The sequence below is a fragment of the Clupea harengus genome, unplaced genomic scaffold (assembly GCF_900700415.2).
Source record: "Clupea harengus unplaced genomic scaffold, Ch_v2.0.2, whole genome shotgun sequence".
Lineage (NCBI taxonomy): Eukaryota > Metazoa > Chordata > Actinopteri > Clupeiformes > Clupeidae > Clupea > Clupea harengus.
Window position 1 is genome coordinate 10,532 of NW_024879736.1, and position 26,135 is coordinate 36,666.

General features: G+C 45.7%; 1 protein-coding gene across 4 annotated transcripts; it reads left to right on the forward strand.

Moving 5' to 3' along the window:
* Positions 1–1,225: 1,225 nt before the first annotated feature.
* On the forward strand, positions 1,226–24,911 carry LOC122130173 (dnaJ homolog subfamily C member 13-like). Of its 4 annotated transcripts, none has more exons than XM_042704808.1 (10): positions 1,226–1,244; positions 6,293–6,373; positions 17,248–17,323; positions 17,723–17,872; positions 19,741–19,782; positions 21,501–21,701; positions 22,626–22,832; positions 23,462–23,557; positions 24,109–24,200; positions 24,444–24,910. In XM_042704808.1, the coding sequence occupies exons 2-10, from the start codon at positions 6,306–6,308 to the stop codon at positions 24,679–24,681; spliced, it is 1,170 nt and encodes a 389-aa protein (XP_042560742.1). In that variant the 5' UTR covers positions 1,226–1,244; positions 6,293–6,305; the 3' UTR covers positions 24,682–24,910. The 4 variants fall into 4 exon arrangements, with proteins under 4 accessions (XP_042560742.1, XP_042560741.1, XP_042560740.1 ...); XM_042704807.1 differs by lacking the exon at positions 1,226–1,244 and adding an exon at positions 1,260–1,438; XM_042704806.1 differs by lacking the exon at positions 1,226–1,244 and adding an exon at positions 4,747–5,335 and having other exon boundaries at positions 24,444–24,911.
* Positions 24,912–26,135: the final 1,224 nt, after the last annotated feature.

Consider the following 26,135-nt stretch of genomic DNA (forward strand, 5'->3'; position numbering starts at 1 on the left):
TCTAGGGGAAACAAGGGGTGAACAGCAGTATAAAGTCAACTCATGTATCAAAATAGTATCCTCATGTGTTAGACCATATTGGCCGGTGTGGGAGTTAGACCATTAGAAAAATGAAAAATGTGAAACAAATTGAAACGTTGTGCTTAAGAGACCACTGTGTAATCAATTTCTCTGATTATGTACAGGTCACTTTATTAATTTGCTGTGTGTGTGTGTGGTAGGGCTTTGGATGAAATGTAGTGAGAGTGAAAGAGATAGAAAGAGGTCAGATAGGTGTAATGGTTACCTATTTATACAAAGAAATATTTTTTGATCGTGACAAAGGATTCAGGACCCATTATGGCTTTTGTTTTACTTGGTGAACTTAATATGAAAATCAAACATTAAAGTATTTATTTATAAGTGGTACATATTCTACATTCAACCACATTAAGTGCTTCCAGACTTTCACACTTGCACATAGGAATCTATCTATCTTGTAAGACATCCCACTTTAAAGAGCAGCCCTTAAAAAAATGATTTGCTTTAAGAGCAATCGTTGTGCAAAACTGTTCAATTCTGTTTGTATGGTGAGAGAGACTGAGAAACTATCAGTGGGAAAAGGGTTCAGCTCTCAATGTTTCTATTTTCCATTTTGAGCTGCTACAAAATCTCCATTCAACTTTTCCGCCAACTATATTCAGTCCAAAGGTAAGCCTTTGGGGGGAGCTAGTAGACCTACAAAAGAGCTTCATAAGTAAAAGAGAGCTGTCAGTCTGCGGGATAGAGTTATTTCTAAGCATTTAACTAAGTGGATGAACTAAAAGAAATGTTAAGAAAGGTAGGCTACTTATACATTCAGTCGAAGTTTGTCAGATTGCTTGGTTATTATGCTTCTTTTGTAATAAACATAAAAAAGTGCATAGTTCCATGGTAACACATTTAACGCCGGCCTAGGTCTAATTATTAAGTTAATTATTTGCAAGACACGAACTGTATTATGTCGTACTTTAAAAAAAATAGCTTCACATTCAATTAACTCACTCTCCCTGATTTTTTTAACGTTATTTCCTAGGCGTTTGTAGAAATTAGGCAGTTTAGAGTTCGAGGAGAAAATAGAGACATAGGCTAATAAACACATTTTGAGCGGCTTAGCACTTCTGTCCTGACTACAAATCTACAGGACGCCACATACATTTCTTATCCCTCGACGTCGAGGTGTAGGTGCTTCCTGCCTAACCAATCAGCTGATAGACCCATGACAGGTTGGTTCTCTGCGCCTGCGCACTCTTACACTTGAAGCAGAACGAAGATGGCAGCGTCCTGAGTTTCTGACTGAGGGTAGCGCAGTTGATCAGCCACAGCATCGATTTGGGAAAACAAAACACAAGCAACAAAGCACATTGGAGGGTGGGGGTTGAGGGACGGAACACATTTGCTTCTGAAACCGATCGTCCAGGTAAAATTGCATTCTGGCTTCAACTGTCTTCTTTGCATTATAGCCTACCTCCATTTGAAATTCCTCGACTGGTTGCAATGAATCCAGCCAGCTAGCATAGGCAACTAGCTAGTATCAACGATTAGCCTCCCTTTCAGACAGTCATCCGTTAGCTATACATACCAAGATAGTACGTAACATAATTCGTACTTGTAAAATGTCGTCTAAACGGCCAATACAGAGCATTTCTGTGTTAAATCATTGTTACGTTTCCCTTGGAGCTTGTCACTGCTTATTAAGACTTTTTTTTTCCAAAGTTGTGCCGCCCGCTTGATGAACCTATCTAGATAGCCTAAGTAACGCTACCAAACCTAGCCTGCTATTGAGAGAGCTAAAATGGATGGCTAGTCGCCGTATCAAACTGGGTGTGATCAAAGTAATGTTAATCGGCGTTAAGTCTGGTATTCTGTTTGTGTTACAACAGTGCACTCATTTTGAGGTGGGCGTTAATTTGCTAGCTAACAGTTAAGCTAGCTAACGGTAACATTACATAGAAGTAGCTAGGAAGAATCAGGGTGCGTTTTAGCTACTTATGTTGTTTATCGAGTTTGCACGTTTCAATTGTGCCTTGTCAGCGTCCTTCTTGTTCAATCTGGATACTGTTATCTTAATATTGGTTTAAATAAGCTAACTGTTAGCTATTTGTTTGCACGAAGAACACTGTACGTCAGCAACCATCATTTGCTTGCTGGAAGCAGCTTTGCTGTTATCGGGAGGCGGTGTTACTAATGAAGTTGGTGACAGCAGGCGACAGCGCCCTCTTAATATGATGTGTTGCTTGCTACCGCGTTAGCTTTAATAAAAGTGTAACTTCGGTTAATGTAAATAAGTCCATTTTCATTTCCACAAAATAAAAGTATAGCCTGCGCTACATGCCCTCGCCTCTCTGGTTCGCAGTACTCATGCAGGAATCGTGCAAACCAACTTTTTTGTTTTGTGAATTGAGGTGGTCAATTCTTTATTGGAGTCATGTGCATCTCGTGCAGAGGCAGTGGCTGTTCAAAGTTGACTGCAAATAGGATGCTTCATATTTAAATCGTCATGGAAATGGCTGAATTAGGCTACAGCTTACTTGGGATTTTGCCTTGTGTGGTCGAAGGAAAACTAAAAAAAAAAAAATCTAGTATATGTCTTTGTTTTCAGAGAGTATTTTTTCAGTTAACCATTTCATTTCATGACAGATACCCTTAATTGCAATTTTAGGACTGGTTGTGTTTGTCTAGGTTTACAAGCTTTTTAATGTGCTGCTTACCTTCGTCCCACCTTAGAGGCATGATGCCATCACATGACTCCACAGCTGGCTATGTTGAAGCAAAACTGTGAATGCGTTGATGTGTCTTTTCTGTTTCTACTCACTCAGGGTTTCTCATTCAACACACTCACATTCAGAATAGTACTTAGAGCTGCTCACTTTTGATAAAAAGCCATAAATGCTATGACTGTTAGTCCTGCATGTCTGTTCAACCGGGTTACATAAGACCCCTTTGCCTGGCTTGACAAGATCAAGATATCCTTAGAAAAAGACAGAATAGAGTGAGTTCATTAACAGTATATCATATTGTATACAGTATATCATGCATACATGTTTATTACAAGGTCTGAGAAAGTGTCAGTGTTTTTTAATTAGATATTTCAAAACTAGTTATACTATTTTTGTTTGTCTTGTTATTTTGTGATGACATGGTAATGAGCAAGCAACAAATATGTCAAACACTTTGATCAGATTATATGCTATATTGGATGTCTGAGTGATTGAGAACTGGCATTGTTTGAACATTTTTATTTTTCATAGGTGGTCCTGCTCACATTTCAGACCAAGGAAAACACCTTTTGTTGTGATAGGTCCTATGGTCTGAATATTAAACACATTGCCTTACCGTTTGTAAACACACAGGGACACTTAAAAAGACCCCAGACAGACGCAGGGTAGTAGTGCAAGTAGTGAACACTGACATTCTTGAATTCACACGTTTTCTTCTCTTCTCCTTCTAGAATGCATTTGTAGCTAGCAGCTATGATTATCCATTGCTACTCTCATAAAAAAATGGAAGTTTCATGTCCCAAGCCTAAACTGTACAGTGGCTTTTGTGCAGGTGTTTGCCTACTTGTTATATGTTTGGCATGTCAAGATGCTGCTAACTCTATCCTGAAATGGATGGGTACGTAGATTTGGATAGAAATGTGAGATAAATGAAGATGAGATAACAGAAACATGTCATGACCTGCCATCTTGTAGGCTGACATGTCTAGTGCACATCGCCTGCGAAGGAGGGAGGGTTCCAGCCTAATTGGAGAAGCAAAGAGAGATCAACTCTGAATCCTGGCCTGTCAGAGAGGCCCTGTAGAGTCAGCTGTTATTGATCCACGCAAAGAGCTCAGAGAGCCAATTACATGGCCTCATCTTGGAACGGTTGCGGCTGCTCCTATCTCTCTCTCCCTCTCTCTCTGACACATAACGCCCTTTTCTCTTTTTGACCCTTCTGTCTCCCTCCACGTTGGTCCCCTTCACTTCACGGTTTCACTCTGTTTTTTCCTTTACTCCGTCTCTCATGTTCTCTCTTGGCCTTTACTGTCCTGAGCTCCATAATGAGGTAGAGCGCCTTGGTCTCTGTGGCATTGCAATGAGTGATGTGCCCATTACAGTATACCCTATTTTGTGCTGAGAGTCTCCCCCTCCTCCACAGCGAGACTGTCATTTACCCATTCAGTAATTCACCCCAGACCAGAACCGTGTCGGTGAACGACCTTAGTTGACCGTATCTAATCTCAGGTTAGTTGAGGAGCAAACCTGGCAACCGTAAAAGCATTCCATTGTTACATCTTTTGCATTCAGCCCCCATCTCCTTGATTTCACTTGAGCCGCCAACACACATCTGAGATCAAGGTTGACCGGAGAACAGGGCCTCACTGTAAGAATTTCTAAAAGAAACATGCATTCAGATTATTGACATCAAACATTGGCAAATAGTTGATGTCCCAAGGCATTTGTCCTCCCCCTGAAAGTGTCATTCCCCATTGGGCTTAGAGCCTGAGCAGTAGTACTACAGCCAGGTAATGTAGTGGGCAGGGGCTCCCATCTGCTGGTGTGCTGGCAGAGGAAGGAAGAGTGCAGACAGGCTTTTCCAGCGGTGCTGCAGAATGCTGACGAAGCCTCAGCCTCAGCCTCGTGCATGCACACAGCTCCTGTCAGATTATCACCCCTCGAGACCAAAAAGTGTTACGCCTTGGCCTCAACTCTTCCCTCTTTTATCTTTTTTTTTTTTTCCTCCCCTCTTGCTCTGGAATTCACATGCCCTCTGTTGCTCTGCTGTTGTTTCTCTCCTTTCTTCCTCTCCATCCATCTCATTCCTGTTTTCACTCACAGTTTCGTTTGCTCTCTGTCCCGCCTAGTCTTTTTTTCATGATGATGTCACCCCACACTCCCTGTATCTCTTTCGTTTTGGGCTTCTTCTTGCCTTTTACTTTTTTTTTTTTTCTCATGTCGGTGGTGCAATGTTTCGATTTGACTTGGGTGAAGCAGAGTTTGGGGCGAGAGCTCCCTTGCACACAAATCAAACTGAAATCTCTCAAAAGCCTTTAAACTCTGCGGTCACGTGCAGCCGTTTCTCCTCAGCAGAGAATTGTTCACTTTGAGTTTCCATTCTTTCTTCATGGCACAGTGCCATAGTGGATCTCAGCCAAAGTGCCCGTCTCATGGGTGAGATTTACCCCGAAACACGGGCCGAGGTTTGGAAAGCGACACAGTCAAACAGCAGGGCTTTTCACTTCACAACACTGAGGCATAGGAGGTAGCTCAAAACTCCCAACCATGAAGCAGCCTTTGGGTTATCAGTCTCTGGTATTGAAGAAGATGAAATGGTAATTATGATCCTGATGCAACAGATTGCGTTCCTCCACCTACAGGCGTCCGCAACACTGCACATGGAGCGGTGATGCTTCAGAAAGGGATAATGAGATCAGTCGATTTGATGTGAATGGCGGATGGTCCGATTTTGCAGTGGGGAAATAATCCTTCTCCACTTTACTCCACTTCTCGTTGATGTTTTTTACTCCTGCCACCTGGCGCGTTCGGTTGCATTGTCTCTTGCGCCCGGTCTGAGGGAAAGGGCGTTGCGGGCACAGTGTGAAATGTGTCTTGAGTGTGTGAGGTACGCTTGCAGCGTTTATTTTTGGGTTTTGTGAGTTGAGAAGGGAGGTTGGTGAGGTCAGGAGGAGACTGCATAGGGTCCGGCCAGCGCTACCTCTTGATGAACCCAGCTGGCCATCCCGCTCATTGTCTGTTTGGCCACATTCTTGCTGAGTTTGGCTTTCGTGGAGAGCAGGCACTCCAAGCAAGCGGTGTGCTTGGTCAAAATAATTCAATGAGCTCCCTCACATGCCGAGGAATGTCTGGGCATGTTACTGTCGCCAGGCAATTTGAGTTTTACGACTAACTTGACCTAATTGAGTTTCGGTGGGGTGGAGTGGACAGTATGTCTTAATTGATGGCGATCTGTCGGTAGAAATTTTTTCCCATCTATGAGACTTGTCAAAAAGTATAGTCAATCGGCGTTGATGAGCACATCCAGTGTTCAGAATTCACTGTAAGCCCTAATGTCATGTATTCAGTTATGTTAAACAACTTAACGTGTATTACGAGTTTAATGCATCGTTTTATTTACGCGGTCAAGAGTGCCCATGTGATCAGTGGAGGCGGCTTCTTTTGCTTTCTCTTTTTTCTTGCTGAGTCAGAATTTGTAATGTCAGTTTTGAATGTCCAGGAAGTGTCTCGTATTTCATGTCATCTTACTGCGTGTTCTTGTCCTCTGCTCCCAGGCCGTGCCAAAAGATGAACGTCCTCAAAGATAACAAAGACCTGGCCTGTTTCTATACCACCAAGCACTCCTGGAGGGGGAAGTAAGTGAACCCAACCTCACCCTCTCTCTCTCTCGCTCTCCCTCTTTCTCTCTCCTCTCTCTTTGTCTTTCTCTCTCTCTCTCTCTTTCTCTCTCTCCCCTGTCTCTGTCTTTCTCTCTCCCCTCTCTTTGTCTTTCCCTCTTTCTCCCTCTTTCTCTCTCCCCTCTCTTTGTCTTTCTCTGTTCTCACACCCTTTTGTGTCCTGCAGAGTGCTGTTATAGAGTTTCTTGTGGTGGAGTGGTTGCTCTTTATCAGTCAACATCCTGACCCCACAGTCAGTTATTCTCTGAATGTCACACATTTCCCTGTATGTCCTTATCCTCACATGAGCCTCAAACAGAAACTCAAAGGTGGCTTAACACTGTTGTTAGATTTGAATGGATTAGAAATGATAAAATATACGCTTTCAGTTGTAGGTGTACTTTGTAGGTTTACTGTGTTTTAAAATGAACATTTATCATTTAATTAAACAAATTAAAAGACATACCCGGCGTGAGAATCTCGCTTGTCTGTTGTTTTGTTTCATGTGCTTTTCAAAAAACCCACCCATGTGGTCTGGCTTGTGTGGAGGGCCGGTCATGTGACTGCTGACTGGCTGCGATGCAGCTCGGGTGCCACTTGAGCGGTCGCTGAACTTGGTAACTTAGCAGCTCTGATGATGGACAGCTCTGCTAGGGACAGAGGAAGACGGACTGCGGGCGGCCTGGCTGTGATGCTGACGGCTCTACAATGAGTCAGGGGTTTCAGCGCAGTAGGGGAAGAGCACACAGAAGGTAAAGGAGGAGGAGGAGGAGGAGGAGGAGAAGAAGAGCAGCGCAGCAGGGGGTGTGGGAGGGGTGACAGACGAGGGAAGAGGCCCCCCAGTCCCCTGGATGCACTCCGAGGGGGTAGGGGGTGCTGAGAGGCGAAATGCCGGCGGCCATTGTTGTGTCTCTTGGACACGGACCACCGCCAAACTGGGCCAGAATGAGGCCCTTCCTCCATGCAGACTCCTTTAAAAGGCCTGCTAGTGGGAAATACAACTCTGGTTTTATCATCCCAGTAATCTCACTGATCTCAGCCTGACCCACATCTCACGCATCCCCCGTCCAATGCTCTGCCCTTGGCCACACTCAGACAGGAGCTAATTTTGAACAGAGAAGCATGAGGCATCCGAGCTCTTCATGAACCCTGACGATGCTGTCAAGCTGCATGAAAATTCACTTCCTGCCTCCCCAGGAGTCTGGAGGGATAGCCGATTCAGTATTAGTTGGGACCAGTGAAAGTGTTGGACTTCAGCCATGGCCCAAGGCTCCTTCATTGGAGAAAACGACTATTTCCACTGCCTGGCCAATAGGCAGGTCAAAGGTCACTGATTCAGATCCTTATGGTGCTGTGTAACATTGGCCTTCACTGTTCTGGCCTCCACCTGGGGTGAAATATTCTGCTAAATTACTCTCTCTCGCTCTCTCTCTACACCCTTGCCCTTTCTCCCTTGTCTTTCTCCTACTTCCTGTAGCGAGGCGGCCTCCTGTGCCTCAGCGTCCGCTTGTTGTAATTACTGAGCCTCAGATGTAGGCCAGCTTTGATTTGGCTCAGACCCGCTTGCGTCCCTCTTGCCTCTTCTCCTGCTAGATGTCTCTCTCCTCTTGTGATTTACATTTGAGCAGTACTGAAGGCTTCTCCTGCTAGATGTGTCTCTCCTCTTGTGATTACATTTGAGCAGTACTGAAGGGAGGAACGAGTGTTCAAATCAGGAATCCACCGTGTTGGCCCACATTTTTCTTTTCGCTTTATCAAATTTTGTTTATATTTACCTTTGTTTCTCTTTTGATAGAGTTCAGGTGCGGTGTGGGCCAAAGATAACACCAGCGTTGTTTTACACACACACACACACACACACACACACATCGAGGGTCTCCTCTCCAAGGGCATGCCTGAGAGGGTAGGAAAGAGAGTTAAGTCTCATGATGTAAGAGGATTGCTGTTTGGGTGAATGGGTTCCCACACAGACGAGCCAAGCTTCTGAATAGCAGAAGTGGCTCAGTAGGTCTGTGAATGTGTGTGCCATTGAGTCAGTAGATGGGGAATCTGTGAATGTGTGTGCGTTTGAGTCAGTAGGTGGGGAATCTGTGAACGTGTGTGCCTTTGAGTCAGTGCTGTGTTTGGTCTGTACTGCAGCCTGCACTGGTTGACCTCAGAGCTCAGATTGACCATAGAAAGAGCCGTCAAAGAAATCTGTGTTCCTTCTTTGGGCAAGGAATCCACACTCCACACTTGCTCGAGAAGGGGTCAGTGTGAATCCACACTCCACACAGGCTCGAGAAGGGGTCAGTGTGAATCCACACTCCACACAGGCTCGAGAAGGGGTCAGTGTGAATCCACACTCCACACAGGCTCGAGAAGGATCAGTGTTATACACTGCTGTTCCTGAAATGTGTGTGTTCCCCGTGTCTTGTCAAAATAAGAGGAAGGGAAGTAGACTGACGGAGTTGTGGGGCACATGAGCCAGAAGATGTTTGTTTTGTGACTCCATGAATCACTGTGCAACATCACACCAGAATTCCCTCATGAGCCCTTTTAGGGGAGACCATAACGTACGGGGACCATCTGACTGTAATTTGATTGGTCTGTTCTGCTGTTTCCTTATTGGATGAAGGTAGCTGGAGGACTCAGTGTGGTTTAACACATGCAATGCCAGATTAGCAGACACTGTCACCACCTGCAGCAGTGGAACCTTCCTGTGGTTTTGAAACAAATTTTCCATTTGCGAGCTTCTTTTATATATGTGTGAGTGTGTGTGTGTGTGTTTCAAAGTTTGTGTGCCTGCACGTACGTGTGTGTGTGTGTGTGTGTGTGTGTGTGTCAAAGTGCGTGTGCACGCATGTGTGTGTGTCAGAAAGTGTGTGTGTGTTTTGTGTGTGTGTATGTATGTGTCAGATAGTGCGTGTGTGTTTCTGGTGTGTGTTTATGTATTGCAGTTGTCTGTGTGAACCCATTTAGAGGTGTGTGTGTGTGTGTGTGTGTGTGTGTGTGTGTGTGTGTGTGACTGATAATCATAGAAGGAGAGTGTGCGGAGCGAGGTGGAGGTTTGCTGGGGGGCTGAGAGACATCATCTCTCCGCTCCTCTCCTCTCCACAGTGAGCCTCTCGCACACAGGAAGTTACTCAACCCTCAGCTCTTTGTGAGAAAAACAAGTAAAGGAATCAAAAGCCGACTGCGTGGGTCTCAATAGAAAAGCAATACAGAATTGGCCAGAACAACCAAACCAACATGCAACGGTCCCTACATCACAAAGCCTAAGAAATGAGCCACGCGCCCAAATGCACTTTTATTTCCCCGTCGAGTGTCACTAGTTGCCAGTCTGTGCTATGCACTATGGCTTTGTTATACGGCCGCAGTGTGTTCTCCCATAAAGGCTGTTTATTGACCAGTGCAGATCTGCCAGGCTCTTCTGTGTCCTGGAGCTGTCCTGCTTCACCACGGGCGTGTGTGTGTGTGCGTGTGTGTGTGCGTGCGCACATGAGCCGTCCTGCTCCACCACGGGCTTGTGTGTGACTCGAGCCCTCTGAGAAACAGGCAGGAATTGTGCTGAGAATAGTTAATGAAGAAGCTGATTCAGACTGTGCGTGTGTATTTGTGCACATGAGTGTGCGTGTGTACGTTGTGTGTGTATATGAGCATGTGTATGTCCTATGTGTTGGAGTATGTGCTATGGACATGTGTGTGCCTCTGCTGTCTGTCCGTCTCCCCGTCTCCTCCATGTTTTGAAAGGGTGCATTCATACGTGTGTGCATGTGTTGTGATTCATTATTTGCATGTACGGAAGTAGAGGATCTTTGTGTTGCGCAATGCTTTGGCGTCTGAATGTTTGAATACTTGCTTTATGTGATTTCATTTTTTTTCTTCGTAAATGCACAATTTGTGTTTGGTAGATAACATCGGAAGTCGAGCTATTTTTATATTCTCAGGAAGACAGGGTATCACATTTCCTTGGAGGGCAAGTGAAAGTGAATGCTGTTTTGTTGAAACTATTACTGTGCTTAAGGATGTGTCTCCATGATATATTGTCAGTAAGAGAATCTTGAATGCTGATTCAAGGCAGAAATATAAGCAGGAGACATACAGGGGTTTTCTGTCTCTCTGTCATTCATGCTCTCACACTCTGTAGTAGTTAGGGGTGGGACATGCCATAGAGATGATGAGACCATACTATCACAAGATTTTGGCCAGGATGCAGTATTATTGCCATTCTTCACATTTAGGTCAAAACATGCATTTATAACTCAGTAATCTTACTGATTACTGATACTGCATGGCAGACTTTTCCAGATTGGTCAGTTGGGTCATTATTTGAAATGTGTTGGTCTGAGGTTGTTGTGATGAAGCAATGCATCTGGCAAGTGTCTTGTCCTTGTTGGGCTATAGTTTGTGTGAGCGTCTTGCTTCTTGTGCAACCCAAATCTAGTATGCTATTAGGAAGCCAAAGGGAGTTATATGCTTTTTGTGAACTTTCCTCACCAGGCCTCAACAACAAGCCTGGTTATTGTGGCGTGGATCAATATGCAAGATCTCTACTCAGTTCTGTTTACGTGCACACTCGTGGTCAGGACCTGTCTGCTTTGATGGGACAAGTCTGTTTGGTTCAAGAACTTGTGATCCGTGTCGATTGCTGCGCTGTGCATTAGTGCAGTGCTGTGCTCAGCTGTTGTGGACTTTAACCCCACTGGATGAGTTTACAGTCAGGTGAGGCCCACGTGTCCGCTGCTGATGCTGCTGCTGCTGTTCTAAGTGCAGGTTACCTGTTCACTTAATCACCGCAGCTGAATTTCCACTGTAAATCCTGACCTTGACCTGTAGCTAGGAGGTCAGTATGGCTTGTCCTTGCATCTTATGCCACTAGGAGAGTCATCCAACTGTACTTATACAACTGTTGACTCTACTCATACAGCTGTGATTGCGGTGGTGGCATATTAAGAGTGGCACAAAAAAATAACTTCCTGTGGCTCTCTAAGGTTAAGGGCACTCGCTACTTCCTGTTTGACAGGAAGCAGAGGCTTGATCATGTGCTTGAGGCTGCGTGCACAGTAAAGCCTGTTATCTGTGACCAGCATTCACTGAACTCTCTGAAGTCAAACGCGCTGACATGCGCTTAGTTGCCTGTCTATGTACAAACCCTGAGGTTGTGTTTTTTTGCTGGATTCAGTTCCTATTGCATGTATGGTAACTGTATAGAGTTTTGTAGACTATGTAAGCTCAATGTGATAAAGAGGAATATTGTGTTCCCTTCTGTCCTGATATAGGTTAATTTATTTGGGTTTACTTGAGTTCAGCCTCTTTATTTGAACTTTACTGAGTTGTATGTAACTGTCAATCAGATTTTTACAGGCTATAGTGTGATCTGATTAGAGTTGTTGATTAACTCCATGCAGAGTGCTCTTGTTGTCATTTGTCTGGTTGAGAAGGGAAGAGAAAAATCAATCTGGTTGGAATCTCATTATCGCGTCTTTGTTGTTGTCTAGCCCCAAGGAGATTTGGATCAGAGTTAGCGTTTTATCAGTTTTTGTCATCCTTCCTTATGTTGACCTCTCTACTTTTTGTTTGTAAGCATTATTGTGCGCAAAGTCCACCTACTGCCTGGTGATTGGGACTGTAAGCCTTTGTTGATGTTTTCTGTCTGTGAATCTGTAGAGCGATTCACCACCAACTCGTGTGTGGTGGGGGAGGAAGAGGACGTTCCATCAAGTCGTTTCTCTCCAATTGACCTCTGGCCTGTTAATGTGCAGCACAGGGATGGGAGGAGGTATCTGCACACACTGTTCAATAAACCCCTCTATGTGGTGTGGTCGATCGGCGTGTGTGTGTGTGTGTGTGTGTGTGTGTGTGTGTGTGTGTGTGTGTGTGGGCATTTCTGCGTTTGTGTGTGGTTAATAATTCATCCTTGTAGGCTTTTTTCGTTCAGCACAAAAACAGTCATGTGTCACGAGTCCCCTCCTGCACAGCCTCTTAAAGCAGAAAAAGAAAGAGAGAGAGTGAGAGAAAATCCAATAAAAACTGAGAGCTGTGGCACAAAGAGTGGAGTGAGGTGATTGAAGGGCTGTGACTCTGTCTGTCTTCACCGCTTTTAACTGGGTGGAAATATGCACTGCATCAGCACTCAGATGGGTGGACCCATAAAACACAAAGATAGGAGAGGTGGACAGACAGACAGCCACAGACAGACAGACAGCCACAGACAGACAGACAGCCACAGACAGACAGACAGCCACAGACAGACAGCCACAGACAGACAGCCACACAGACAGACAGCCACACAGACAGACAGCCACACAGACAGACAGACAGCCAGACAGACAGCCACAGACAGACAGCCACAGACAGACAGCCAGACAGACAGCCACACCTGGTGGTGGGGTAATGTGAGGAAAGAGCTGGATGGAAATTAAGATCCATAGCATCAACACCAAAGGTGCTGTCTAGCTTCTGAAACAGACCAGAACAGAGAGCCAGTCACTCCAGGTCTATTTTAGGTTAGTGATGCCATTATAGGGCAATCAGACTGGGTGGGAAACTCATTGGCTTGGAGTGATGCCTAGTCTTAGCCTCGTTAGCAGGGCCTGTCAGGGAGAACGGTCTCAGAGTAGTAATATCACTGTTAATATGGTTCAATCGACACTTTTCTCTTGTGCAATGGCATGACCAAAAAATACTGCCACCAAATGAGAAGCCTCCGCTGTGAGTCGTTAGTCTTTCAGGAAGGACCAGTCGGGAGTAACGGCTATCCCAGCCTGAGCTGTAGATGCGTCCATTGTGTCTGTCTGCGTAGAGCTTTGGTTTGTGTAGCGTCTGAACTGAAACTGAACTGAAATTCCCCAAACCAGCGATCACATCTGCTCACTTATTAGCTTTGGGATGTTTAGAGGAGAGCACACACACACACACACATACTCTCCTGGTACTCTTCCTGAATTATGGTACTACTTTCTTTTTCCCTCACACACACACACACACACACACACACACACACACTCACTCATTCCTGTCTTCCTGGTAATAGCATCAGCTCTTACGGCGCTGTGACACAGAGAGCTCTTTTGAAGCGAGGCGTATTGCTGACACCAGGCCTTTCAGTGTGTGAAGAAGCTCATCAGGGCCCCGTCTAACACCAGCCTCTGGTGCTGGGAAGCACAGGCCCTCTTCCCCTGGAAGAACAGTCAGCAAGCGTTGCACCATCTTGGGTGGCCTGGCTTATGTTGTGTCACGTCCACCACTTCTCACCACAAATCTGATGTGCCTGTGGCTTTATTGTGAAATGGCAGTTTGACTAATGCCTCTGTTCTGTCAGCTTAGCCGGTCATGCTAGTCTATGTGGCAGGGTGTGTATCTGTGAACTCCAAAATGCATGTTCCCTAAAGTGTTTCATCTCTCGTCGATCTCATGAAGTGATAGTTTTTGCTCCTTTGATCCGAACTTGGGCTAAATTGGGAGGTTTGCAATGAACAAGCCCAGGACCTGGATTGATTGCAGAACTGTGCAAAACCTGTCTTGTTTCAGTGCTAAACCTGACTTGTTTCAATGTTTAACCTGTCTTGTTTCAGTGTTTCACCACAGAGGGAATTGCTAATGCAGAGTAGCGGCTGTAAGCTGGTAGCAGAGTGGGAGATGTCAGCATGCTTTGCTCTGTCTGTGAGGACTGCAGCAAACCCTCACATAATATCATGTCTGAGGAATTGAATCAGGCTACAGGACTCTCCTGTGTGTGAGCGCTCTTCTGATCTGTGGTGTCTTTGAGGAGCTGGCGAGGCCAGGCCAGGCGGTGCTGGGAAGGCTGCTGTTTGCTTGTGCTTCTGTTGTTTGGTCCATACTAATGTGTCTCTGGCTGTGCTGATGATTGACAGCGCAGTTGGTATGAAGTTATGGGTGATTATGTCCCATGACTCTCCTCTTTGTTGGTTGCCTTGGTGATTTCTTAAGTGTGCCAGGGCCAGCCGTGTGTGTGTGTCTGTGTGTGTGTGTGTTTGTGTGGCAGCAGCTCTTATTCGTGTCCTAACCCTCAAGCAGCTCTTGTGGCAGCATTCCGCTTCACACCCCTACTGATGGCCTGTCTCTTCTCTCTCATACACACACACACCCTTACACCCAGAGCCTCACAGCATCTCAGTTATACACACACACACCCTTACACCCAGTCCCTTTAAACACATTTGAAACACGCCCGCCCCACGGAAGTGTTTGTGTAATGGTGAGACCGCCATCTTCACCTCAGGCAGCATGGTTGCACCTTGGGGCTCCTCTGTCTGCCTGATATCATGGAGTTGGGTATCTGTGCTTCTGCTCTCTGTCAGCTTGCTATGTTATATTGACTGGCTAAGGCAGCCACCATTCCATGTGTGTGTGTAGTGGATAACAGACCACCATTCCATGTGTGTGTGTGTAGTGGATAACAGACCACCATTCCGTGTGTGTGTGTAGTGGAGAACAGACCACCATTCCATGTGTGTGTAGTGGATAACAGACCACCATTCCATGTGTGTGTGTGTAGTGGAGAACAGACCACCATTCCATGTGTGTGTGTGTGTGTAGTGGAGAACAGACCACCATTCCATGTGTGTGTGTGTAGTGGATAACAGACCACCATTCCATGTGTGTGTAGTGGATAACAGACCACCATTCCATGTGTGTGTTGTGGAGAACCGACCACCATTCCGTGTGTGTGTGTGTGTGTGTGTGTGTGTGTGTGTGTGTGTGTGTGTGTGTGTGTGTGTAGTGGAGAACAGACCACCATTCCATGTAGGGATGGGAATCTCTTGGCACCTCACGATTCGATTCCGATTCTAAACCGATTATCGATTATCAATTATAAACCGATTATCGATGCATCTCGATATTTAAAACATTTGAGTTTGCTACTCAGAGGTTGCTAATCACTTCCTACGTTGTGTTTGATAAATAAAGAAAATCAACAGATGAATTACCTTCTCTTTTTTATTAGAGAAAAAGCTTTTCCTTGTCACAATTATGACTTTCTATGAACAATGCAATAATCGATGCAGCTTGCATTTCAACACAATATGGATGTAAAAAAAAAAAAAACATTCATTTTTCTTTTCTTTTCTTTTCTAAGACTTCAAACACAAAATCCTCCTCTTGTGGGTAATACGCAGCATATCCCCGAGACAGAAAAAAACTGCTGCAGTTGCTAAGCTGCGAAAATCAACAGATGAATTACCTTCTTATAAGAGAAAAAAAATCTGTCACAAATATGACTTTCTATCAACAATGCAATAAGCAATGCAGCTTGCATTTCAACACAATATGGAAGTAGCCTATGTAAAAAAATATTAAACAGATTAATTTTTCTTTTTAAATTATGAAAGAAAAAGCTGCTCTTAGTCAATGATAAGAATAAGACTTCAAACACCAAAATGCCCCTGTTATTATGGGTAATAAGCAGCATATCCCTGAGACAGAAAAAAAGTTATGCTACACAATAATACGCTACTTATGCCGCTTGCATTTCAACACAAAAACCTTCTTGGCGATACTTCACCGACACAGCAATACCCAACGCTGTACTTGTGCTCCAAACAAGAACAAATGTACGAGAGTCACACGGGCGCAAACGTGGCTGACTTGTTGAAGAGGGTAGCAGAATGACCATATTAGCAGCATTGTCTGTGACCTAAAACGAATTCTTTGTCATTCAGATGCCATTCCTCTGCTACCCTCTTAAAACAAGTCAGCCACGTTTGCGCCGGTGTGACTCTCGTACATTGCTCTTGTTTGGAGCACAAGTGACACAAGCTGCCAAAACGGCTCGCGCACATGTGTGTATAGTGCGCTCAGGGCGCTCAGTGCACTCAGTGCGCATGTGTGTATAGCAGAGCATCAGCAGGCCAAAGAGGAGAGTTTTCTGTTGCGTTCTGCAGCGGGCGAACAGAATGTTGCAGCAGGCGAACTAATTTCATTTAAAAAATTCCGATTATGAACTTTTCTAAATCGAGACAGAATCGTTTTTTTTATTGTTTTTTTTACCCCTAATTCCATGTGTGTGTAGTGGAGAACAGGCTGATAAATGATACAGAAACCTGGGTAAGAAATGCATGAGCCTTCAGTCAGTGATGAGACCTCCCACCCCCCTCCCCAACACACACACACACACACACACACACACACACACACATACACACACACACTTCTCACTCTTTTGCTATCCAGGGCCCTCCTTAGGCCTGGAGGCCATGTCTTTGTGTCTGTGAGGTGTCTCTCTCTCTCTCTCTGGGTGGAGATTGAAGAGCCTTGAAGTGTCTGCTGGAGTGGCCCTGTGTCCCCTGGGCCTCTATCCGGCTCTCACACCCCACCCTGGGCAGGGCTATTCTCAGGACGGGGGAGTGGGGGGATATTTTTGGATGCTTGAATGGGTTTGGAACAGTGTCAGCTTTGATTATATCAGTTCTTACCTCTCCCTCCTCTCATCCTCTCTCTCTCGTTCCTCCTCCCTCCCTTCTCTCCCTCCCTTCTCTCCCTCCTTCTCTCTCTCCTCTCTCGGTGTCTGATGTGTCTGAGTTGGATGTGATGGTGTCCCCCTCTGGCACCAGTGTCCCCACGCCACCTCACTTATCATTGTCAAGTGTCTGTGTTGATAAGGCACTTGCCAAATAAATGATATTGTATGTTGGTCAGTCTTTTAATGTCTTAGTGTGTGTTTGTGTGTGTGAGTTAGTGCGCACAAGAGAGAGAATGTGTGAACATGTACTCTTGATTGGGAGACTTGTGTCTTGATTGGGAGACTTGCCATGAGTGTGTGTGTGTGAGAGAATATATGTACAATATGTCTGCTGGCTAGAAAAAAAAATTGACATATGATTTTTTTTCTTCCGTCTGTGTGTCCGCAGGTATAAGAGAGTCTTCTCAATTGGCTCTCATGGTATCACCACATACAACCCCACCACGCTAGAGGTCACAAATCAGGTGAGTCGCTGCGTCGTTGCATGCGTTGGTTGCATGCGTTGGTTGCATGCCAGTCGCATTTATGCCAGTACTGTGACTAGCGAAAATGGGTATGTTGTGACAAGGAATTAAGAATGTGTAGGTCACTTTTTTAAAAATATAAAACTGAGTTATGATCATTATTGTATATAAAACTTAATTTTGTCTGTACATCACCTAAACCTAATAATGAAACATTTTCCAATGTTATTGTGTGCGTGTGTGTGTGTGTTTCTGTATGTCTGTCTATGTGTGTTTATGCACGTGTGCCCTGTCCTGGCGGTGTGCGTGCATGTATGTTTTTGTGTGTCTGTCTGTGTTTTTGTATGTTCTTACCTGTGTGTGTGTGTGTGTGTGTGTGTGTGTGTGTGTGTGTGCCAGTGGCCGTATGGAGACATCTGTGGCATCACGCCAGTGGGCAAGGGCCAGGGGACCGAGTTCAACCTCACGTTCCGCAAGGGCAGCGGGAAGAAGTCGGAGACGCTCAAGTTCTCCACGGAGCACCGCACGGAGCTGCTGACGGAGGCGCTGGTGAGGGAGCACTCTGTGTGTGTGTGTGTGTGTGTGTGTGTGTGTGTGTGTGTGTGTGTGTGTGTGTGTGTGTGTGTGTGTGTGTGTGTGTGTGTGTGAGGGAGCGCTCTGTGAGTGTGTGTGTGTGTGAGCACGGAGCTGCTGACGGAGGCGCTGGTGAGGGAGCTCTGAGAGTGTGTGAGTGTGTGTGTGTGTGTGTGTGTGAGTGAGGGAGCACGGTTAATCATCTCACAGACACACGTTCATGTTTCACACGGCCCAATAGGCTTGGTGAAGAGGGGGGAACAAGGCGTCCTGCTTTAGAGTCTCCTACACGCATGGCATGGAAGGGTCTGTTGAAGATGCTTGAACACATGACAATGCCATGTTTGTGTTTGTGGATGGAAAGGCTGCAGCAGGATATCATGATTGATTTGATTCTGTTCTGTTTTTTGATTGCTTCTGTCAATAGAACGTTGTTTATTCGGACCAAGAGGCCATTTTTTGTAGTGGGGCTATAACATGATCACGGTCACAAATACGGTCCTAACATATACACAGAGTTTTCCTCTCACATATACTGCATGAGAAAGCTTCTAATATGGCAGACTAGCATGCTTAATGATTTAGATTTGGAAATGTCTGAAAGATTAGGGAGATTGTCATTGGAGATCGTATTGATAAAGCATTGATAAAGCAAACCAGACGAATGTAACATGGGAGAAGTGTGGGAGAACTAAGAAGTAGTCGAGAGGACTCCTAACTCACTAAGACCAACTTCCAGACGAATGTAAAATGGCAGGTTCTATCTTTCCAAATGCTTTGGAATGCAGAGGCAGAATGACTGTAAACGAGTCCGTCTCAATCACGAGGGAATAATTATAGAGCTTGTAAGGGATCAAATAACGTCACCAGCCATCTGAAACCAGTTGCGAACTAAGTGCCGACATTTAATTAAATGTGACGTGAATGTGATTGTAGAATTACAGAACGATTGGAGCTCTCGTCTACACAAACAGACAGTGTGTGTCATCACACAGATGCATTTGGAAAACTGTGAAAGTGCTTGCTCTGTGGCTAGCGTATTCCATGATTATTCCATTCATTGTGGTCGGCTATGAAGCGCACGCCTACTCTCCGTCACAGACCTGTCACTCACCAACCGTCAGAGAGGTCATTGAAAGTGAGCTTGTGCGTGACATTTGACGTCAGCCATAGCAACGGTGTCTCTCTTGGCTTAGGAGTTCTCTCTTTTCCTTAGTATAAGTTGGTCTTCGGCAGCATAGTGGAGAGGAATTAGGAGAAAACTTCCAGTTAGAAACGTTTAGAACATCTTAGGAGTACTCTTAGTAGTGAGATCAAATGCTTTGTGAATACAGACCCAGGATTTCTTTTTGCTTTTCAAAGCTTTGCCTCTGCACTGTGCCCTCTCCCCCTCAGACTGGGTGTGTGGGTGTAGACGGAGGCCAGCTCCTCTTCGCTGTGCGCTGTCCTCCTCAGACTGGGTGTGTGGGTGTAGACGGAGGCCAGCTCCTTCACTGTGCCCTCTCCTCCTCAGACTGGGTGTGTGGGTGTAGACGGAGGCCAGCTCCTCTTCACGCCTGCCTGACCCCCTGCCTGTTTTAGCCCAGCCCAGACCAGCGCACAGGGCAGCATGAATATTTCATGTGCAGCTCTCCTCTGGAGCGCCAGTGTGACCCTCAGTAGGGCAGCTCTGTTAAAGCCCACTAACATCCTGTCTGTCTGTCTGTCTGTCTGTCTGTCTGTCTGTCTGTCTGTCTGTCTGTCTGTCTGTCTGTCTGTCTGTCTGCCTGCCTGCCTGCCTGCCTGTCTGTCTGTCTGCGCCTCTGTCTGTCTGTCTGACCTGTGTTACTCTGTTCTCTCCACAGCGCTTCAGAACAGACTTCTCCGAGGGAAAGATCACCGGGAGGGTGAGTAGGAATGGCACTGTGGTGGTTACCATCCCATAATGAGTCCATATTTACATGTGTCCTTTGTGATGCGTAGTCAAACTCATGGTTTCCCAGACACGCTACCGTACTTGTACACACATGACCTGATTGTGTCCTCTTGTGTTTATGAAAGCACACACACTTACACACACACGCACGCACACATTGGCTGTTACAAACACTGACACACACACACGGTGTGGGGCCTACCTAGAGCCCTTAGCAGAACTAGAAAGGGGAACACGTACATCAGCACTCGGTGAAGAGAAAATGAAAGAAGCAGCAGCTGAGGGAACAAACGGCCCAACTGACTCACCGCTTCATTAAAGCGCTCTTTGTCTTCTATGTGTTTGTGTTTCGCATTTCCCTGAAAGTGTGTTTGTTGACTCTGCATGATTGGTGCATAGTGTTTTGTAAGCAAACGGATCATCCAGAAGCCCGCACCGGCTGGACTTTCATCTGCCTTGATTAATACCACTTCTGCCGTATGACACACATGCGCTAAAGCTTGTTTTTCACCGGCAGGCTAGCCGCTAGCTCCTTCCTAGCCACTGAGGGCTTGAACCTTCACAAAGCTGTGTTAGCAAGCTTCAGTATCGCTGTTAGGCTGTGGAGCTACAGGCAAGGCTAACAAAGATTACACAAGATACCATGATGTGGATTCCAATGCAAATCTCAGTATGTGGTTGTGGACAGTGATAAGCATGTGAAGATCCGGGTAATGAGGTGATAGCGCGATATTATGCAAAGAGGTGGTGGAAGTTTTGAACTCCTCTCTGAGCAGGAACTAGAACCCCCACGACACTCCTGGAAAAGTCACAGGATTTTAAAAATACCCTTTTTTCCAGGCCTGAAAAAGTCATGAAAGTTTTGGAAAAGTTGTGGAATTTGATTTTGTTGTATGTAGGTCTAATGAAATAAATGATGTTGTGTTACTCTTGGATAATGTTTGTATCACGCTGCAAAAATTCGCACAGCCAGTTTCCAGTTGAATTGACATGGTCTAACTAGCCTAATAAAAAAGGAATGGAATTATTCATCTTCGTTCAGGAGCAGGCCCAATCTGTGCTGTCAACTACGCTATTTTGTGCACCTGTAGGTTGTGAAGGGTCATTGAGATTTCATGAAAGGTCCTTAAAGACATGGAAAAGTTTTGAAATGTTGTTAAAGAAAGTGACCCTGTACACTCCTGATGGGGGGGGTTGTAGCTGTAATCACTCTGCTTTTAGTTAGGTTTGTCACAATACAATTTGAACCATAGACCATTTACCATGGATGAGTGTCAACTCTCTGATACAGCATTCAAAGACATATTGCAGCTAGGAATGAAAAGGTGTCAGGACACAGCTCGAGAGCCACAAATTCATTTGTGCAGATGAACTTGCTAGTCCCTGCAGCTGTACCCTATGTCCCACCTCTTCATCCTCTGCAGCTGAGCTCTATGTCCCACCTCTTCATCCTCTGAGCCCTATGTCCCACCTCTTCATCCTCTGCAGCTGTACCCTATGTCCCACCTCTTCATCCTCTGCAGCTGAGCTCTATGTCCCACCCCTTCATCCTCTGCAGCTGTACCCTATGTCCCACCTCTTCATCCTCTGCAGCTGAGCTCTATGTCCCACCTCTTCATCCTCTGAGCCCTATGTCCCACCTCTTCATCCTCTGCAGCTGAGCCCTGTGTCCCTCTTCTTCCTCTGCAGCGCTTCAACTGTTACAAGCACCACTGGAGCGACCAGCGCAAGCAGGTTAGCCTGGAGGTCACGCCGGGGGGCATCGACCAGATCGACCCCCACACCAATCGAGTGATCTCTTCCTATGACTACCGGTCTGTAGAGGGCTTCGCCGAGGTCTCCGACTACCAGGGCGGCTTCTGTATCCTCTACGGTGGCTTCAGCAGGCTGGTAAGGTTTTGTGTGTGTGTGTGTTTGTATGTATGTGTGTGTGTGTGTGTGTGTGTGTTTGTTTGTGTGTGTATGTATGTATGTGATTGGTTGATTCAAAGAAAAATGGAGTGTTAACTACCTTGTGAGGGTATTTCTGTGGAGAGTGTTCCGTCCAGCATGTTATGAATTTTGCGAATGTTGAAGCAGTGGCTTCCTGTCAAATGAAAGTAAATGTAACACCGACCAATCACAGACATGAGCTCAATCCCACCGACCAATCACAGACATGAGCTCAATCCCACAGACCAATCACAGACATGAGCTCAATCCCACAGACCAATCACAGACACAAGCTCAATCCCACAGACCAATCACAGACATGAGCTCAATCCTACTGTAACACAGACCAATCACAGACATGAGCTCAATCCTACTGTAACACAGACCAATCACAGACATGAGCTCAATCCCACAGACCAATCACAGACATGAGCTCAATCCCACAGACCAATCACAGACATGAGCTCAATCCCACAGACCAATCACAGACATGAGCTCAATCCCACAGACCAATCACAGACACAAGCTCAATCCCACAGACCAATCACAGACATGAGCTCAATCCTACTGTAACACAGACCAATCACAGACATGAGCTCAATCCTACTGTAACACAGACCAATCACAGACATGAGCTCAATCCCACAGACCAATCACAGACATGAGCTCAATCCCACAGACCAATCACAGACATGAGCTCAATCCTACTGTAACACAGGCCAATCACAGACACAAGCTCAATCCCACAGACCAATCACAGACATGAGCTCAATCCCACAGACCAATCACAGACATGAGCTCAATCCTACTGTAACACAGACCAATCACAGACATGAGCTCAATCCTACAGCCATAAATGATTACTTGCATCTCCACCCACAGCACCTGTATGCGTCAGAAAACCGCGACGAGATCATCCGCAGTGCCATCGAACACGCCGGTAACTACATCGGCATAACGCTGCGGCTGCGCAAGGACCCGCTCACCTTCGAGGGCTTTGTCGGCGAGCGCCTGGGCAAGTACGGCTCGGACGAGTGCATCACCTCGCTGGCCGAGTTCGTGGTGCAGAAGATCTCCCCTCGACACATGGTGAGAGATAGAGACAGAGAGAGGCCTCAGAGTGGTTCAGCTCTACTGTGTAGCAGGCTCAGTCGACTTTAAAGGGAAAGTTTTGCCAGTGGCTGACGCTCAATGGCAACGCTGGACGCTCAATGGCTACTGTGTAGCCTCTCAGGTAGACAGGAAATGTTTCATTTCCCTGCTATTGGCGCAGTTTGTAATCAGTTATCATCCTTTATTTCAGTATCTTTAGCTTATTTGGAGCGGCAACCAGTAGTTAGAGTGTGAAGAGAGCTCCCCTCCCCCGGATGAAGCTGTTGTACTCTCCTACTGAAATTTATAGTTCGAAATAACATGTTGAAAAAACATTTATTTCCTTTCTCTCTCTTCTTGTTGAAATTGTAGTTTGAAATAAGACGTTGAAGAACATCTCTCTCTCCTTCAGTTCTCAGTCCGTACCCTTCTGAATGCCTTGCTTTCCGCAGTCTTTCTCTGTCCCACTCCATCTCTCTGTCTAGCCCTCTGTCCACTTTGCTCTGACGCTGACCTCTGCTGTCAGGTCCGTGATCGGTGTTGTGACAGTGCTGGTCTTGCGCAGTTTTTGGACTGTGCCTGTTTTCATTAGTGCTGATGGCCTCAGCTCTGTTTGTCCCTCTTAGGAGCCCATCAAGAGGATCCTAGCCCTCACAGAGACATGCCTTGTGGAAAGAGACCCTGCCTCTTACAACATCGTCACCGTCAAGCCCTTTGAAGAGGTATGTTGAAAGACCACTGAATGACCATCTGTAACCTTAAAGTCAGACATGCCTGTTTAGTTCTATATGATCCTGAAGGACATGTTTGCCCTGAACTCTAGTAGTTATGGGCACTACTCACACGTCATACCTGTGCACACCTGATCATTGTTGGAAGGTAGTAATAAAGTAGTATTCATGAAGGATACTACAAGGACATGCAGAATGCATTAGGCTGTTAATATAATACCTTTGTGGGTGGAGACGCCAAACAACCAAAATGAAACCACAAAAATGTGCTTTCAAATGAAAAACCGTGATGCAGTAATAATAGGGACCTGACAGAACGTGTGTGTGTGTGTGTGCATCTGTTAATGTGTGCGTGTGCGTGTGTGTGTGTGTGTGTGTGTGTGTGTGTGTGTGTGTGTGTGTGTGGTGGAGAACGGTAATGTTTAATTGGCTGTGTAAGCACGGGTGGGTAAACAGACGGGGGCAGAGTGTGAGATGAGAGAATGAAGTGATGGGCTGTAATTTCTCCCCCTCCCCCTGCTGGGCGTGTGGCGCGTCTGCAGGTGTTTGCGCTGGTCTGTGATGAAGACAACCCTCAGGTGTTCTACGTGGAGTTCATCCGAGGACAGATCCGCAAGTACTGCTCCACAGAAAGGTACACACACACACACACAAACACACACACATTAACAGATGCAAACACACATGGATACACATATACACCAAGAGATATACACACTTGTCTATCTGTGTGTTGTTTCCTCACTCCTGTTTTCTTGGATTTTGCATTTGCACATCCAATTAAATGTTCCTTCCCAACACTTTTTCAATCTCTCACCTCTGTCTGTTCCCACCTTTTTCTGCGTCTCATTCTCTTCCTACCCTTCATCCTGCGCAGGGACTCTTTGCTGGCGAGCCTGCTGGACGGGGTGCGTGCGTCGGGGAACCGGGACGTGTGTGTGAAGATGGCCCCCACCCGGCGGGGCCAGCGCTGGGGCCTGCTCAGCATGCCCGTGGATGAGGAGGTGGAGAGCCTGCACCTCAAGTTCCTGGCCGCCCCACCGAGTGAGTCTCCTTCCACAGCTCTCCGTCCACCTCACGCCAGCGCCTGTCTTAACACATTATTCTCACGATGATGCGCATCAAGGGAGGGAGAGGAAGGTTTTACTCCGCAGATTCACCCGTGTCTCTGATTAGACATTAAAACAGTCCAAGTTTAAGTGTCCCAAACAGAAGAATGGGTGGCAACCAATAGCCCCGACCCTAGATGAATACTGTTTTAGGCAGCTACTCGAGATACGGGAACTACCGCAATGTTGGTTCACGGAAGAAGTTGTTAATTAGAGGATCCAGCCGTGAGCAAATGTTTCAGAGGCCTGTATCATGGGGGTGGGTGGGTGGGTGGGGATTACGATGACACTCTGACACGACCTGAGATAAGAGGCTGTGAAAGACACCTATTCCATCACACCTCCTGCTGTCCCTAGGACACAGATTCCAGATGGCAGGACACTTAACCAAAGACCCTTACATTCCAACCAAAGTCTAATTAAGAGGCAAAATACAAATGAATTTGAGATTCATTGGAATTATTAATTATCGTCATTCATTATTAATTCTGATCTTTAATCCTGTTTTGCAACTCCTTCACTTGCCAAAACTACCTTTTGAGTTGCCATGTTTCTTAACCTGTTTGGGCGGAAGTGACGCTAAAAGTATCGCAACCGATATATTTGCCGGTACATTTTTTTACAGCAACGTAGCGACAAAAATAAAAAACATTTCACCAAAAACAGTTTGATTACCAATTAAGCACTAATACTGCCAAAAGCACCCGTAATATCAAATACCTGTGTCCAACAGTTCACTAGAAAAACTTCGTTTCTCGGAAAAGGATATGCCCACTGCTTTGTCAGAATTGTGATGCCTCCTCACACTAATTGTCCATTTAAACAGGCTATTTTTGCCAAAATGTCTTTTTTATTTTATGAAAAAATCGCTATCTATCCAAACAACTAAATAATGATACTGGAGAGTTTAACTGAGGGTTTTATCGTGGTTTATTTATGTACTCACATCATAGCGAAAAACGTGTCTCCATTTCCCTTATGATACAATTTCAAACTTCGCCGTTTTTTCGCGGGCATGACCAATATTATTTTTCTAAAACATACCCTAATAATCAAAGCCATATGTCTCTTCTACGAAACTGTGAGGTTATTTTTTGCCACAGTACAGTTTATCCCTCGTTCTAGGATAGGTTTCATGTGAAATGCACACAAACTATTCCCTTCCTGTAACAGTTGGCGATTTACAAACTTGTTTTTTTCCGCCAATCCAGGCCACTATAAAGTAATTGACAGCTATTTTATCCAATAGTACACATTCTTAGGTTTACAATGATACGCCCATTGTCTGTCTTTGAATGATGTAGGGGTCTGATTGGACATTGCGTAATGACTCGGTGCAAGATTTATGACCTGTGCGTCACAGTCAGCGACCATTACGCTTGAAGCAGCTGTGTAAACACCTGCCTTTTGCTCTGCTTTTTGCGACAACTGCCACTCTGCTCTGCTTTTTGCGACGATTA

Bases quoted from the DNA above. Each gene is read 5' to 3' on its own strand.
- LOC122130173 (XM_042704806.1), top strand. From the start codon at position 5,286: ATGAAGCAGCCTTTGGGTTATCAGTCTCTGGTATTGAAGAAGATGAAA. The intron at 6,374-17,247 runs GTAAGTGAACCC...GTGTGTCCGCAG, and splicing joins AAGCACTCCTGGAGGGGGAA to GTATAAGAGAGTCTTCTCAA. The intron at 21,702-22,625 runs GTAAGGTTTTGT...CTCCACCCACAG, and splicing joins ACGGTGGCTTCAGCAGGCTG to CACCTGTATGCGTCAGAAAA.